The 16,625-nt window shown below is 35.8% G+C and overlaps 2 protein-coding genes across 6 annotated transcripts in view; both read right to left on the bottom strand.

Annotated features, from left to right (window-relative positions):
* The window catches only part of LOC307185216 (SCAN domain-containing protein 3-like), a 546,171-nt gene that overhangs the window by 144,161 nt on the left and 385,385 nt on the right, over positions 1–16,625 (bottom strand). The window lies entirely within an intron of this gene.
* The window catches only part of UBE2K (ubiquitin conjugating enzyme E2 K), a 104,970-nt gene that overhangs the window by 36,522 nt on the left and 51,823 nt on the right, over positions 1–16,625 (bottom strand). For all 5 annotated transcript variants that reach the window (XR_013827911.1, XR_013827912.1, XR_013827913.1 and 2 more), the window contains one exon: positions 12,942–13,024. Coding sequence is in view for 1 of the 5 variants with exons in the window: in XM_079919123.1 (XP_079775249.1) it covers positions 12,942–13,024 (83 nt within the window). In the remaining 4 variants the exon portion in view is untranslated. The remainder of the gene's footprint in view (positions 1–12,941; positions 13,025–16,625) is intronic.

The raw sequence follows: 16,625 nt of genomic DNA, 5'->3' as shown, positions 1-16,625 counted from the left end.
CAGTTTAAGATAAATCACACCTCAAAAAGCATTTTTTAAAGTTGTGTTTAAAAAACAAAGCTATCAGAATAAAAAATTTTATTGATCAACTCATCCTTTTAGAGAAGCTACAGAAATAGGAAAAACTTTGGTTATGATGTTTTAAAATTAGGTGAAATGCTAAACTAGCATTGAAAAGAAAAGAAAATTTTAAAAACTTTTTAAACCACTACACATAGTTATATGAAATGGAAATTTTTTTTTTTTTTTTGGCTGCACTGCACGGCACATGGGATCTTAGTTCCCCAACCAGGGATCAAACCTGCGCCCCCTGGATTGGAAACATGGAGTCTTAACCACTGGACTGCCAAGGCAGTCCTGTGTAATGGAAATTTCTAATTCTGAAACAGGGCTGGGAAAATAGAAATTATTTTTCTAGACTAAATTTCTAAATTTCCTAAGAGTGTGCACAACTTATTTTCAACCAGAAATTTTAAAATCTTTAGAATGGACAATATTCTTTTAAGACAGTAATCAAAACATAAAATTCCAAATTTAGTCCTTAAATGTTAATTCTTGTTCTACCATTCATTATCACTATTAACAAGATGAAATCTTTCTTACTTACTTACTCTAACTTCATTTTATATTTGGGTAATTGTACAGAGAATGTTTAAAGGCACATGCACATCAAGAGCTGCCCAGATATATCACCTTGAAGCTGACTTAAACCACTCAAAAAAGGACAAAAGTACAAAATATCACAGAAATAGGATATACAAAGCCGGCTACTCTAATATCCCAGTGGAATTAAGCATCCTGATTTAGAAATCTGTTTTTATTCTTGGCCACACCACGCAGCAGGCAGGATCTTAGTTCTCCAACCACGGATCGAACCTGTGCCCCCTGCATTGGGACCACTGGGCCACAAGGGAAGTTCCGCAATTTAGAAATCTATAAAAATACTTTAAACAAAATATTAAGTTATATAATGTTTAATTGATCCCACATGATGCGTGGCATGGCCAAGAGAATAAATAAAATAAAATTATTTCAAGGAAATGTATCTGAATATGGAAGAAAAATCTTCAAAGAGTATTTAATTGTATATACTAAAACAACTATTAAACTCAATAATTTTAATTTACAATAAAAACAAATATGTTTACAACTCAACAAGGCAATAAACATTATTCTTTACAACTTAATGAGCTCTACTATTTACGATAGCCAGAACATGGAAGCAACCTAAGTGTCCATCGACAGATGAATGGATAAAGATGTGGCACATATACACAATGGAATATTACTCAGCCATGAAAAGAAATGAAATTGAGTTATCTGTAGTGAAGTGGATGGACCTAGAGTCTGTCATACAGAGTGAAGTAAGTCAGAAAGAGAAAAACAAATACTGTATGCTAACACATATATATGGAATCTTAAAAAAAAAAAAAAAAAAACCACGGTTCTAAAGAACCTAGGGGCAGGACAGGCATAAAAACGCAGACGTAGAGAATGGACTTGAGGACACTGGGAGGGGGAAGTGTAAGCTGGGACAAAGTGAGAGAGTGGGATGGACATATATAAACTACCAAATGTAAAATAGATAGCTACGGCCCTGAACCAAGATGGCGGAATAGAAGGATGTGCTCTCCCTCTTGTGAGAACACCAGAACCACAACTAGCTGCTTGACAATCATTGACAGGAAGACATGGGAACTCACCATAAAAGATACCCTACATCTAAAGACAAAGGAAAAGCCACAAAGAGACGGTAGGAGGGGCGCAAGCACAGTAAAATCAAATCCCATAACTGCTGGGTGGGTGACTCACAGACTGGAGAACACTTATACCACAGAAATCCACCCACTGGAGTGAAGGTTCTGAGCCCCACGTCAGGCTTCCAAACCTGGGGTTCCGGCAACGGGAGGAGGAATTCCTAGAGAATCAGACTTTGAAGGCTAGTAGAATTTAATTGCAGGACTTTGACAGGACCAGGGGAAACGGAGACTCCACGCTTGGAGGGCACACACAAAGTACTGTGTGCATCGGGACCCAGGGGAAGGAGCAGTGACCCCAGGGGATACTGAACCAGACCTACCTGCTAGTGCTGAAGAGTCTCCTACAGAGGCCGGGGGAGGGGAGGGTGGAGGGTGGTGGCTGTGGTTCACCGAGGGGACAAGGACACTGGCAGCATAAGTTCTGGGAAGCACTCCTTGGCCTGAGCCCTCCCAGAGTCCACCATTAGCCCCACCAAAGAGCCCAGGTAGGCTCCAGTGTTGGGTTGCCTCAGGCCAAACACCAACAGGGAAGGAACCCAGCCGCACCCATCAGCAGTCAAGCAGATTAAACTTTTACTGAGCTCTGCCCAGCAGAGCAACAGTCAGCTCTACCAACCAACAGTCCCTCCCATCAGGAAACTTGCACAAGCCTCTTAGACAGCCTCATCCACCAGAGGGCAGACAGCAGAAGCAAGAACTACAATCCTGCAGCCTGTGGAACAAAAACCACATTCACAGAAAGATAGACAAGATGAAAAGGCAGAGGGCTATGTACCAGATGAAGGAACAAGATAAAAACCCAGAAAAACATCTAATGAAGTGGAGATAGGCAACCTTCCAGAAAGAGAATTCAGAATAATGATAGTGAAGATCATACAGGACATCAGAAAAAGAATGGAGGCAAAGATCGAGAAGATGCAAGAAATGTTTAACAAAAACCTAGAAGAATTAAAGAACAAACAAACAGAGATGAACAATAAAATAACTGAAATGAAAACTACATTAGAAGGAATCAATAGCAGAATAACAGGCAGAAGAACGGATAAGTGACTTGGAAAACAGAATGATGGAATTCACTGCTGCGGAACAGAATAAAGAAAAAAGAATGAAAAGAAATGAAGACAGCCTAAGAGATCTCAGGGACAACATTAAACACAACAACATTCGCATTATAGGGGTCCCAGAAGGAGAAAAGAGAGAAAAAGGACCAGAGAAAACATCTGAAGAGATTATAGTCGAAAACTTCCCTAACATAGGAAAGCAAATACCCAGCCAAGTCCAGGAAGCACAGAGAGTCCCATACAGGATAAACCAAAGGAGAAACACGCCAAGACACATATTAAGCAAACTGGCAAAAATTAAAGACAAAGAAAAATTATTGAAAGCAGCAAGGGAAAAACGACAAATAACATACAAGGGAACTCCCATAAGGTTAACAGCTTATTTCTCAGCAGAAACAATACAAGCCAGAAGGGAGTGGCATGATATACTTAAAGTGATGAAAGGGAAGAATCTACAACCAAGGTTACTCTACCCAGCAAGTATCTCATTCATATTGGACAGAGAAATCAGAAGCTTTACAGACAAGCAAAAGCTAAGAGAATTCAACACCACTAAACCAGCTCTACAACAAATGCTAAAGGAACCTCTCTAAGTGGGAAACACAAGAGAAGAAAAGGACCTACAATAACGAACCCAAAACAATTAAGAAAATGGTCATAGGAACATGCATATCGATGATCACCTTAAACGTGAATGGATTAAATGCTCCAGCCAAAAGACACAGGCTTCCTGAATGGATACAAAAACAAGACCAATATATATGCTGTCTACAAGAGACCCACTTCAGACCTAGGGACACATTCAGACTGAAAGTGAGCTGATGGAAAAAGATATTCCATGCCAATGGAAATCAAAAGAAAGCTGGAGTAGCAATACTCATATCAGATAAAATAGACTTTAAAATAAAGAATGTTACAAGAGACAAGGAAGGACACTACATAATGATCAAGGGATCAATCCAAGAAGATATAATAATTATAAATATATACAGACCCAACATAGGAGCACCTCGATACATAAGGCAACTGCTAACAGCTACAAAAGAGGAAATCGACAGTAACACAATAATAGTGGGGGACTTTAACACCTCACTTACACCAATGGACACATCATCCAAACAGAAAATTAATACGGAAACAAAAGCTTTAAATGACACAACAGACCAGATAGATTTAATTGATATTTATAGGACATGCCATCCAAGAACAGAAGATTACACTTTCTTCTCAAGTGCGTACGGAACACTCTCCAGAATACATCACATCTTGGGTCACAAATCAAACTTCAGTAAATTTAAAAAACTGAAATCATACCAACCATCTTTTCGGACCACAATGCTATGAGATTAGAAATGAATTACAGGGAAAAAAACCATAAAAAAAACACAAACACATGGAGGCTAAACAATACGTTACTACATAACCAAGAGATCACCGAAGACATCAAAATAGGAAATCAGAAATACCTAGAGACAAGTGACAATGAAAACACGACGATCCAAAACCTATAGGATTCAGCAAAAGCAGTTTTAAGAGGGAAGTTTATAGCTATACAAGCCTACCTCAAGAGACAAGAAAAATCTCAAACAATCTAACCTTACACCTAAAGGAACTAGAGAAAGAAGAACAAACAAAACCCAAAGTTAGCAGAAGGAAAGAAATCATAAAGATCAGAGCAGAAATAAATGAAATAGAAACAAAGAAAACAGTAGCAAAGATTAATAAAACTAAACCTGGCTCTTTGAGAAGATAAACAAAATTGACAAACCATTAGCCAGACTCATCAAGAAAAAGAGGAAGAGGACTCAAATCAATAAAATTAGAAATGAAAAAGAAGTTACAACAGACACAGCAGAAATACAAAGCATCCTAAAAGACTACTACAAGCAATTCTATGCCAATAAAATGGACAACGTGGAAGAAATAGACAAATTCTTAGAAAGGTATCATCTTCCAAGACTGAACCAGGAAGAAATAGAAAATATGAACAGAACAATCACAAGTAATGAAATTGAAACTGTGATTAAAAATCTTCCAACAAACAAAAGTCCAGGACCAGATGGCTTCACACGTGAATTCTATCAAACATTTAGAGCAGAGTCAACACCCATCCTTCTCAAACTCTTCCAAAACATTGCAGAGGAAGGAACATTCCCAAACTAATTCTATGAGGCCACCATCACCCTGATACCAAAACCAGACAAGGATACTACAAAAAAAGAAAATTACAGAGCAATAGCACTGATGAATACAGATGCAAAAATCCTCAACAAAATACTAGCAAACAGAATCCAACAACACATTAAAAGGATCACACACCATAATCAAGTGGGATTTATCCCAGGGATGCAAGGATTCTTCAATATTCCCAAATCAATCAATGTGATACACCATATTAACAAATTGAAGGAGAAAAAGCATATGATCATCTGAATAGATGCAGAAAAAGCTTCTGACAAAATTCAACACCCATTTATGATTAAAAAAAACTCTTCAGAAAGTGGGCATAGAGGGAACCTACCTCAACATAATAAAGGCCATATATGACAAACCCACAGCAACATCATTCTCAATGGTGAAAAAGTGAAAGCATTTCCTCTAAGCTCAGGAATGAGACAAGGAGGTCCATTCACACCACTATTATTCAACATAGTTTTGGAAGTCCTAGCCACGGCAATCAGAGAAGAAAAAGAAATAAAAGGAATACAAATTGGAAAAGAAGAAGTAAAACTGTCACTGTTTGCAGAGGACATGATACTATACATAGAGAATCCTAAAGATGCCACCAGAAAACTACTAGAGCTAATCAATGAATCTGGTAAAGTTGCAGGATACAAAATTAATGCACAGAAATCTCCTGCATTCCTATACACTAATGATGAAAAATCTGAAAGAGAAATTAAGGAAACACTCCCATTTACCACTGCAGCAAAAAGAATAAAATACCTAGCAATAAACCTACCTAGGGAGACAAAAGACCTGTATGCATAAGTATATGTATAAGACACTGATGAAAGAAATTAAAGATGATACCAACAGATGGAGAGATATACCATGTTCTTCGATTGGAAGAATCAATATTGTGAAAATGACTATACTACCCAAAGCAATCTACAGATTCAATCCAATCCCTATTAAATTACCAATGGCATTTTTTACGGAACTAGAACAAAAATCTTAAAATCTGTATGGAGGCACAAAAGACCCCGAATAGCCACAGCAGTCTAGGGAAAAAAACGAAGCGGTAGGAATCAGACTCCCTGATTTCAGACTATACTACAAAGCTATAGTAATGAAGACAGTATGGTACTGGCACAAAAACAGCAACAAAGATCAATGCAACAAGATAGAAAGCCCAGAGATAAACCCACGCACCTATGGTCAACTAATCTATGACAAAGGAGGCAAGGATATACAATGGAGAAAAGACAGTCTCTTCAATAAGTGGTGCTGGGAAAACTGAACAGCTATATGTAAAACAATGAAATTAGAACACTCCCTCACACCATACACAAAAATAAACTCAAAATGGATTCGAGACCTTAACGTAAGACCGGGCACTATCAAATTCTTAGAGAAAAACATAGGAAGAACACTCTTTGACATAAATCACAGTAAGATCCTTTCTGATCCACCTCCTAGAGTAATGGAAATAAAAACAAAAATAAACAAATGGGACCTAATGAAACTTCAAAGCTTTTGCACAGCAAAGGAAACCATAAACAAGACCAAAAGACAACCCTCAGAATGGGAGAAAATATTTGCAAACAAATCAACGGACAAAGGATTAATCTCCAAAATATATAAACAGCTCATGCACCTCAATATTAAAAAAAAACAACCCAATCCAAAAATGGGCAGAAGACCTAAACAGACATTTCTCCAAGAAGACCTACAGATGGCCAAGAAGCACATGAAAAGCTGCTCAACATCACTAATTATTAGAGAAATGCAAATCAAAACTACAATGAGGTATCACCTCACACCAGTCTGAATGGGCATCATCAGAAAATCTACAAACAAATGCTGGAGAGGGTGTGGAGAAAAGGGAACCCTCTTACAATGTTCGTGGGAATGTAAATTGATACAGCCACTATGGAGAACAGTATGGAGGTTCCTTAAAAAACTAAAAATAAGATTACCATATGATCCAGCAATCCCACTACTGGGCATACACCCTAGGACAACCATAATTCAAAAAGACACATGCACCCCAGCGTTCATTGCAGCACTATTTACAATAGCCAGGTCATGGAAGCAACCTAAATGCCCATCGACAGACGAATGAATAAGGAAGATGTGGTACATATATACAATGGAATATTACTCGGTCATAAAAAGGAATGAAATTGGGTCATTTGTTGAGACGTGGGTGGATCTAGAGACTGTCATACAGAGTGAAGTCAGAAAGAGAAAAACAAATATCGTATATTAACGTATGTATGTGGAACCTAGAAAAACAGTACAGATGAACCGGTTTGCAGGGCAGAAGTTGAGACACAGATGTAGAGAACAATCGTATGGACACCAAGGGGGGGATGCCGCGGAGGGGTGGGGATGGTGGTGTGATGAATTGGGCAATTGGTATTGACATGTATACACTGATATGTATAAAATTGATGACTAAAGAACCTGCTGTATAGAAAAATAAAATTAAATTAAAAATTAAAAAAAAAGAAAAGCATTGGCACAAGGAGAGAAAGTAATATTCTTCTTCAAGTAAAAAAAAATTAAAAAAGAAAAAGGAGGAAGCTCCCAATTTCTCCTAACATTATCATTTTTTCTTAATTTGCCGAAAATGTGGGATACATGTATATCTATAACTGATTCAGTTTGCTGTACACCTGAAACACAACATTGTAAATCAACTATACTCCAAGAAATTAAAAAATAAATAAATTAATTAAATAGATAGCTAGTGCAAAGCAGCCACATAGCACAGGGAGATCAGCTCAGTGCTTTGTGACCACCTAGAGGGGTGGGATAGGGAGGGTGGGAGGGAGACGCAAGAGGGAGGAGATATGGGGATATATGTATATGTACAGCTACTTCACTCTGTTATAAAGCAGAAACTAACACACCATTGTGTAAAGAAATTATACTCCAATAAAGATGCTAAAATAAATAAAGCTACTATGATAGGAAAAACAAACAACAACTTAATGAGCTCTCAGAAGAGTGAAGGTGGACCTTTGCCATGCCTTATATATAAAAATTAACTCAACACAGGGAACTATACTCAATATCTTATAACAACTTTTAATGGAAAAGAATCAGAAAAAGAATATATACATATATATGTATAACTGAATCACTTTGCTGTGCACTTGAAACTAACACTACATTGTAAATTAACTATTCTTCAATGTTTAAAAAAATCAGAAAAAAAATTAACTCAAAATGGATGAAAGACCTAAACGTAAGACTAATTTTTTGCAGGGGGGCTGCACCGCATGGCTTGTGGGATCTTATTTCCCCAACCAGGGCCCCGGCAGTGAAGGCACTGAGTTCTAACCACTGGACCTCTCGGGAATTCCCAAGACTAAACTTACTATAAAACTCTTAGTAGAAAACATAGGGTGAAAGGTCCACGACACAGCAGTCGGCCATGACTTCTTGGATATCAAAGGACAGGCAAAAGCACAGGCAACAAAAGAAAAAAATAGAGAAACTGGTCTATAACTACATCAAAATTAAAAACTCCTGTGCATAGAAAAAGAAAAATTTTTTTAAATCTTCCTAGGCAGAGAATACAGTCAATAGAGTGAAAGTCAATAGAGGAAAAGAATAGAATACAGTCACAGAATGGGGAGAAAATATTTACAAATCATAGATCTGACAAGGGAGTTAATACCTGAAATATATAAAGAACTCCTTCAACTCAACAAAAAACAAACCTGACCAAGAAAGGACTTAAACAAGCATTTCTCCAAAGATGATATACCAGTAGCCGATAAGCACATGAAAAGATGCTTAACATCACTAATCATTAGGAAAATGTAAATGAAACAATGAGATACCATCTCACATCCATTAAGACAGCTACTGTCAAAAAAACAGAAAATAACGGTGGCAAGGATGTGGAGTAATTGGAATCCTGTGCACTGTTGGTGGGAATGCAAAGGGACAGTTTATTCTCAAAACTGAAGGAAAAATCTAGAGCTGTAACTTTAGATTCAATTCGTAACAATCTCAATGAGCAAAGTTTTAAGTCTTCTGTATGCTTGAAAACTTCCATAATAAATGCAAGGGAGGTATCCATAAACCATTAAGAATTAATTAGCTAAAAAGAAGCCTAAATGAAAAGTTTTTAAAAGCTGAACACAAGACCAATGGCAAACAATGACAATGTTTTCATAATTAGCTGCAATAAAATTAACATCAAAACAAAACTTATTCTTTTGACCATAAATACTATAGAAACTATAACATCTTTGATGGTATAAAGAAATGTGTACACTTTTTGTTCTACATAAATTTTAAAACCTAAACTTGGTAATGTGAAAAAATACACAAACAAAAATAAAACTTTCTATTCCATTTATTTTGCTTTTCACAAACTGATTAAATTCATACTACATTAATATTTTTAGCATTTAATGTGTAAAATTAGCATAAATCTATTAAAAACAAATCCTAAAAGGCAAACAGAAGTATGAAATTTCAAAATGTGTTAGCTAATTTTAATTAATCAGTGGATAAAAATGAGTACTTTATAAATCTATCTTCAGTAAATTAATTTTGCTCAGATCTCAAAAATCAATAAGCACAGTTAATATGGCTAATATTCATTCATATGGATAGGTGGGGCCTTTAATATGTAGAGTAAGCACCGAATTGTGTGTATTGTTGACTAACTTGTCTGTTAAGGATCTTCCAGAAAATCATTAATAATCTATGTTCATTATTGAATGCTACTTAAAAATAACGGCAGCTTTTTTGTTATATTTTTTTGTTAAGGTATAATCAGAGTAAAATGCTTGACAGCTAGGTGAATTTTTATATATGTATACACCCGTGGTAACCACCAGCTAGATCAAAATACATAGTACTTCCAGCACTCAGAAAGCCTCACTCTTGCCCCTGTTATTCACGACCCTACCTACCCACCACTGTCCTAGTTTCTATCACCCAAAATTAGCTTTGACTCATGTTGAATTTCATAAAATGAAATCATACAGTATGTACTCCTTTGTGTCTGGTTGTTGCCACTCCACATGTCTATGAGAATCATCCATGTTGTTTGTGTCAACATGCCTTTTTTTTTTTTAACTGCTATGTAGTGTTCCACTGCATGATTATAGCATTATATATCCATTCTCTTGTTTACAGACATTTGGGTGACTTGCAGTTTGAATAAATCTGCTATGAATATTCTTGTACAAGTCTTTTGGTGGACATATGCACTCATTTCTCTCGGATTTCTCTTGGATATATACCTAGGAGTAGAACTGCTGTGCCAATAGTGAAGGTGTATACTTACTTAGCTTTGGCAGATACTGCTGGTTGAGTGGCTGAACCACATTCTTACCAGCAATGCATGAGAACCATTTGCAAGTGTGTAGTGGCGCCTAATTGTGATTTGAATTTGCATTTCCCTGATGACTAATGGTGCTGAGCGCAGCTTATCAACCATACAGATATTCTCTTAATGCCCGTTTGTGTCTTTTGGAAGAGCAGTATCAATGAGTGCAATTTTTATGTGTTGTCATTTTCTTCCCCAGGTAAACAGACACCTTTAGTCATAAGAGGTGTCGCAGAAAAACATAATATGGTTTCCACACAGGGTAAGTTACAAAGTTAAGAAATAACCCATACTAACATAAGTTGTTAAATATTAAAGGTAAATCACCATCCACATGTATTAATAAAGACCAAGGTTAACAAACTGTTTTCTAAGATAACTGTTCCAAATTAGCCTAAACATTGACATTTAGATATCCACTGAATGTCAATTTACTTCAGTAAAGGGGGGGATATCCACTGAATGTCAATTTACTTCAATAAAGGGGGGGATATCCACTGAATGTCAATTTACTTCAATAAAGGGGGGGGCTGACAAACCCATGGATATCCAATCTCACCTATTTTATCTGATGTCTCTGATATCTTTTAGTATTTCAATGATATAGATATGAAAAGACTAAATTCAGCTATTTGACCTGCCTTAGGAAATGGAAATAGCTGATAAAAAGTGTTCTGATACAAAATTTCAAGTTCTCTATATACACCATAATCTTTCAACTATTTATAGGAAGATAATCAGAAGTGGTAGTACTGCTGGTTTAACTCTGAGCAAAAAGAGAAGACAGTGGAAAATTTTAGTGTGGAGTTTTGTTTTCAAAGGGGTGGAGGTTTCATTCTGTCTGCTGAGAATAGCCTGAGTAAAGTCAGAAGCAGAAGGACAGGCTACTGTAACCGTCCAGGCAAGAGGCAATGCAACTTTGGACCAAGGTAGTAGTAATGAACTGCTGCTAAAATGTTGGTGGTTTCAACAAGAGGATTTGCAGATTTCTCTGGTATAAAGGTACCAGAGAAAGAAGAAAGAAGAAACAAGAATCATGATGAAGTTTTGGCCTTAGCAACTGCAAGGATGTAGCTGCCAAAACTTACATGGGGAAGAAGTAAATTTTGGGCTGGGGAAATAGTTCAGTTTCCAACATGTTTAAGTTTGAGATGTCCATTACATATTCAAGTATAGATGTTAAACAGGCAGCAGGACATGAGTCTAGAGTTCAGAAAATGTGAGTTGCAAGTAATATAAACAGTGAAGTTATGAAATCAGATGAGCTCACCAAGGAAATGAGTATAGATTGGAAAAAAGCAGACTTAGCCCTGAGGTATTCTCATGTACAAAGCTCCAGGAGATGAGGGAGGAACTAGTTGAGAAGTCTAGGAGTGGGAAAAGGAAGGGGAGAACAGAAGAACTGATGTCCTAGAAACCAAGTGAAAAAAAGGACAATGTCTCTAATACTGCAAATTTTCATTAATATCACTGAACAACAGAGCTATAAGGGGTCTTCGAGATGACTTTATAGATAAAAACATGGAGGCACAGAAATTCAATAAATTATGAAAAGTCACAAATCAAAAGAATGACAGAAGATAAAGTTAGGTCTAGTCCACAATGTTCAATGTTTAACAGTATGGAATACAGATCAAGAAACTGGATCCCAAGAGATGATCTACTGAGGGAGAGGCTTTACTCAGGTGTGCTATTAGAATGGAAAAACAAAACAAAACCAGCAACTCTTGTCTGTTTATCCAATTACTAAATATACCAAGTGACCCATATGCTAAATGCTGTCATCCTGTTTCAGCTTATTCAGGTTCATTTCTTTCCCTTTCTTAACAAATCAAACACATAACTTATTGTTTTCTTCCACCCCAATGTCTTTTTATATCTCGTCTTGGTTGTTCAATCCATACTGTTAGAATATGCCAGGCTCTAATCTAAGAGAAATACATAAAACAACTCATTTACTCTTCTCAACAGCCCTATGAAATAGGTATTAACCCCCAATTTTTTCCAATAAGGAAACGAAGGCAAAAGACCAGGTAATTTACTCAAGACCACAAAAATGAGTAAATTGCAGAGCCACGATTTTAACCTAGTGGTTAAACACTATACTGCCAAGATAAAATCATACAAAACATGTGAAAGCACTGTACAAATGACGATACCACCTACAAAGGTACTTCTTAGAATCTTAGAACCTTAATCGCACTCAATTAATACGTTTTAACGTTTTCGTTGTCTACGTTCCATCCAAGTCAGAGCTGATTACTACAATACTTAAATTATTTTAGTCTTTCACAAATATCTTTCTGAGATAGCAAAAAATCAAATTTACCAAAGCGACAAATAAAATCCAAGATTTTTCAAGATGGAAAGCTAGCATCTGACATTACCTAATAAATCACTATTTAAATATAGATTCCAATTTCAACTGTAACATATTTTCTCTTATGTACTTAAGAGACTTCATCTAGTTTTTAAATTATTGCCAAATAAAAGTATAATATATGCTTATGTTTTGAGGCAAGTACACATTTAACACTCTAAACAATCTTAGAATTCATATGAGAGAGGGTTGAAGGTGAATTCAAAATCTCTTACCATTGATCTTTCAGGATATCCAAACAAATAGCCCCTGTGACGGAACTAATATTAGGATGCCATATTTTAGTGATAAACCGGACCTAGAATATAAAGCACATTTGAGTTTTAAAGTACAGAAGTAAAACATATATAGTTTAAGTAGAACTATAAGAAAATGAAATCCTCGAGCTAAAAAAAATGCTCATACTTACATCATTTTGCCTAAGTGAAGGGAAGGGTGTAGGAGACAAAGCATTCAGTGAGCCAAATGCTATCAATGACATACATTCTTTTTAAACCTTTTAATAAATGCTCAAAGAAACCCAACAATTAACTAGGTGTTTATAAATTACCTAGCATAGTGTTAGATGCTATGAGAAATTTCACATGGACTAAGATCCATTCAGGTAGATAAAGTAGTACAGAAAATCAAAATATAGATAGTAAATGGCAATTTTTCTAGAGTGAAGGGTGTAGAATAGGTTTGAAGGAAAAAGTAAGCAAAATCAGTACATGGAAACAGAAGTAGAAAGTGACTATAAGATTACTCCTGATTTTTTTGTAGCACTTTTTTTCTTAAATACTTTAAAAAAATTTTTGACAAATATTTAAAGGCCTACTATTATTTGCCAGGCACTGAGGCTCAGAGTTTAAGAAATTTACCCAATATCAAGTAAGTAGTTTACAACAGAAGATACAAACTCACACAATCTAATTTCAGATTCTGAGTGTACTTATTTAAGCATGAAAGAATAAGAAATCAACGATGTGAAAATGCTAACTCTATCATATCACCTTGAAATGAAATCTACTTCATCAGCTCTTACTTATGAGCTTTTGGAGGAGGAACAGGAGGAGGAGGAGGATTATACCTGACACATATATATGATAGTCATCTAGGTCAAAATTCTTTAACATTTAACAGATTAATTACTATGAACCAAGCTATGTTCTAGTACCTTGCAAAAATTAACTCATCAATATATGCTGTGATGAACTGGGAGATTGGGATTGACATTATACACTAATATGTATAAAATGGATAACTAATAAGAACCCACTGTATAAAAAAATAAAATTCAAAAAATATATATGCTCCAAATGTAAGCTATTTATGAAAAGAAGCTAAAAGAATTATCATGCTTCCACTTCTCTCCCTGTGACTTGTCTATACTATCTGTTCTTAATTCCTCACATATTCACTCACTAACTTACAAGCCATCTGAAAAAGCACTTCCATTCACTAATGACTTCAAAACACTTAAAACTAATGGAGACTTTCCACTCCTTGATCCTTTTTAATTCTTAAAATAACCTTACTGCTTTCAATGATATCTACTTCTTTCCATCCACAGAACACCATGTCTTTAAAGGAGACTATCATTCTTCACCTGGGTTACTGAACAGTTTTTGACTTTACTGCCTTCAGTTTTCTTCCCTCCAATCCATTCTCCACACTGAAACCAGAGAGCCCTTTAAAACAAACCTGATTCATGTCACTACTCTACTTAAGGCCCTTTAACGACTTCTCATTCCGTTTATGTAAGCCCACACTGTTAAACTGATTCTAGCCTCGCTCTCAAATCTCACATCTACCCTACATTCAATACAAGTGCTCAACAAGTCATATTTTTAAAAAAGAAAATTTTTTTTTTTGGACTCAGGGTCTTCATACATTTCTTCTTTCAATAACACACCTTGATATCCTCTTCTCCTGGCTAACTCCTACTTATCATTTAAGTTTCAGCTTCCATAATCACTTCTTCCTGACCTGTCCTATAGCACCCTGTACTTTCTCCTGTGTCACAGTACTTGATCACACTTCTATCATCTCTTTCTTATTTGCCTGGTCTTCTCTAAAATGCATGGTGTCTATCCTGCTTAGTAGAGCATTCCAAGCATCTAAAGTGCCTCACACTGAATGAATGTGCAATAATATTTATTATATATATATATTTTTGGTTTGTTTGTTTTAATATTTTGGCGACGTCAAATAGCATGTGGCATCTTAGTTCCCCGACCAGGGATTGAACCGTGCCCCCTGCAGTGGAAATGCAGTCTTAACCACTGGACCACCAGGGAAGTCCCGAGGAAAACAGAATGTTAAATTACTACTGAAGATGTCAGAAGGTTTACAATTTAGGCAGATGATCTAAGGATGTGTGAATTGTTCTTGCTTTTTAAAGAAGAATCTTCAATACATGATTCTCTGAAGACTCTACATGAAAAACAAATATGCTTATATGCAGGATCAAGGAAATTATTAAACTATTTCTTTGTACTACAATCTACAGTTAGAAATAAATAACTTTGAATTTGCAGATAATCTAATAAAGAAATTAATTTTCAAGAGGCCACTCCATTATCTACCAGTACAGATGTAAGTAACTTCTATAAGTAGTTCTTTGTGTGGTTTTACACTCTTTTATCTATTCCTCTCTTTGTCATTCTTTATCATCAACTATCTCCTTTCTTAGATTTTTCACTTCTTTCTCAACTCTTAATATTACCAATGGTAACCACATATATCCCATCATTCTACGCTCAATTCATATCCATTGTATTCATCACATTCTCCCAGAGTACTACCATCCCCGACCTAAAGCAACAAAAATGTACAAAGAACTTGGAAGGGATGAGGTATAAAAGTAACAATACAAAGACATTTATTATGACCTACTTGAGTCATACTTGACTCAAATATGAGATGGTTTACAGTACTAAAATACTTATATGAATAACAATTCAAGTTTCCTTATTTTCACAAATGAAACTAATACTAGCACTGTCTGGGTAACTTGACAACACTCATTAGCTTTGAGGAGCACTCAAAGAATTTAGAAACAAAAATCTTAACACTATGTACACAGTGTTACCACACTGAAATAAAGGAAGGGGACGATTCTTAGGGGACGATTCTTAGTTATTTATATTGGTACACCATCATCAGTAATCTTATCTCCTCCCACAGGATGCAGCCTATATTTATGCACTCTTTAGTTCAACAAATATTTTACCTTCCACCTCATGGTAGATGTGAGCTCTATTTCCATCAGGAATTTCCAGTTTCAAGTTTGGAACTCAAGGAAGTTACAATATTAAACCTGCTTTAACTAACTTATTGTACAAAAGAAAATGCTATTTTATTTTAAATATGCATGTGCAGAAGGGAAGACTCATTGAAGGCTATTAGCATCGGTATTTATACTCAATTTCATATATAAAAGTACTTATAACACAAAGGAAAAAGAGGAAAATTCACAACCTAATCTCCAATAGTAAGTTCAACAAATCACTGAGCTAGAGTTTTCCTAATTTAATGGGGTTTTCATTCGTAGAATATTATTACAACTTACTTAAAAATAAAGTATGTGGCCAACAAACACATGAAAGAATGCTCAACATCATTAATCATTAGAGAAATGCAAATCAAAACTACAATGAGATATCATCTCACACCAGTCAGAATGGCCATCATCAAAAAATCTAGAACAATAAATGCTGGAGAGGGTGTGGAGAAAAGGGAACACTCTTGCACTGCTGGTGGGAATGTGAATTGGTTCAGCCACTATGGAGAACAGTATGGAGGTTCCTTAAAAAACTACAAATAGAACTACCATATGACCCAGCAATCCCACTACTGGGCATATACCCTGAGAAAACCAAAATTCAAAAAGAGTCATGTACCAAAATGTTCATTGC

This window comes from Stenella coeruleoalba (genome assembly GCF_951394435.1).
Source record: "Stenella coeruleoalba genome assembly, chromosome: 4".
Taxonomy (NCBI): Eukaryota; Metazoa; Chordata; class Mammalia; order Artiodactyla; family Delphinidae; genus Stenella; species Stenella coeruleoalba.
The sequence above is the reverse complement of the archived record's forward strand: the minus strand, read 5'-3'. Positions and strand labels throughout refer to the sequence as shown.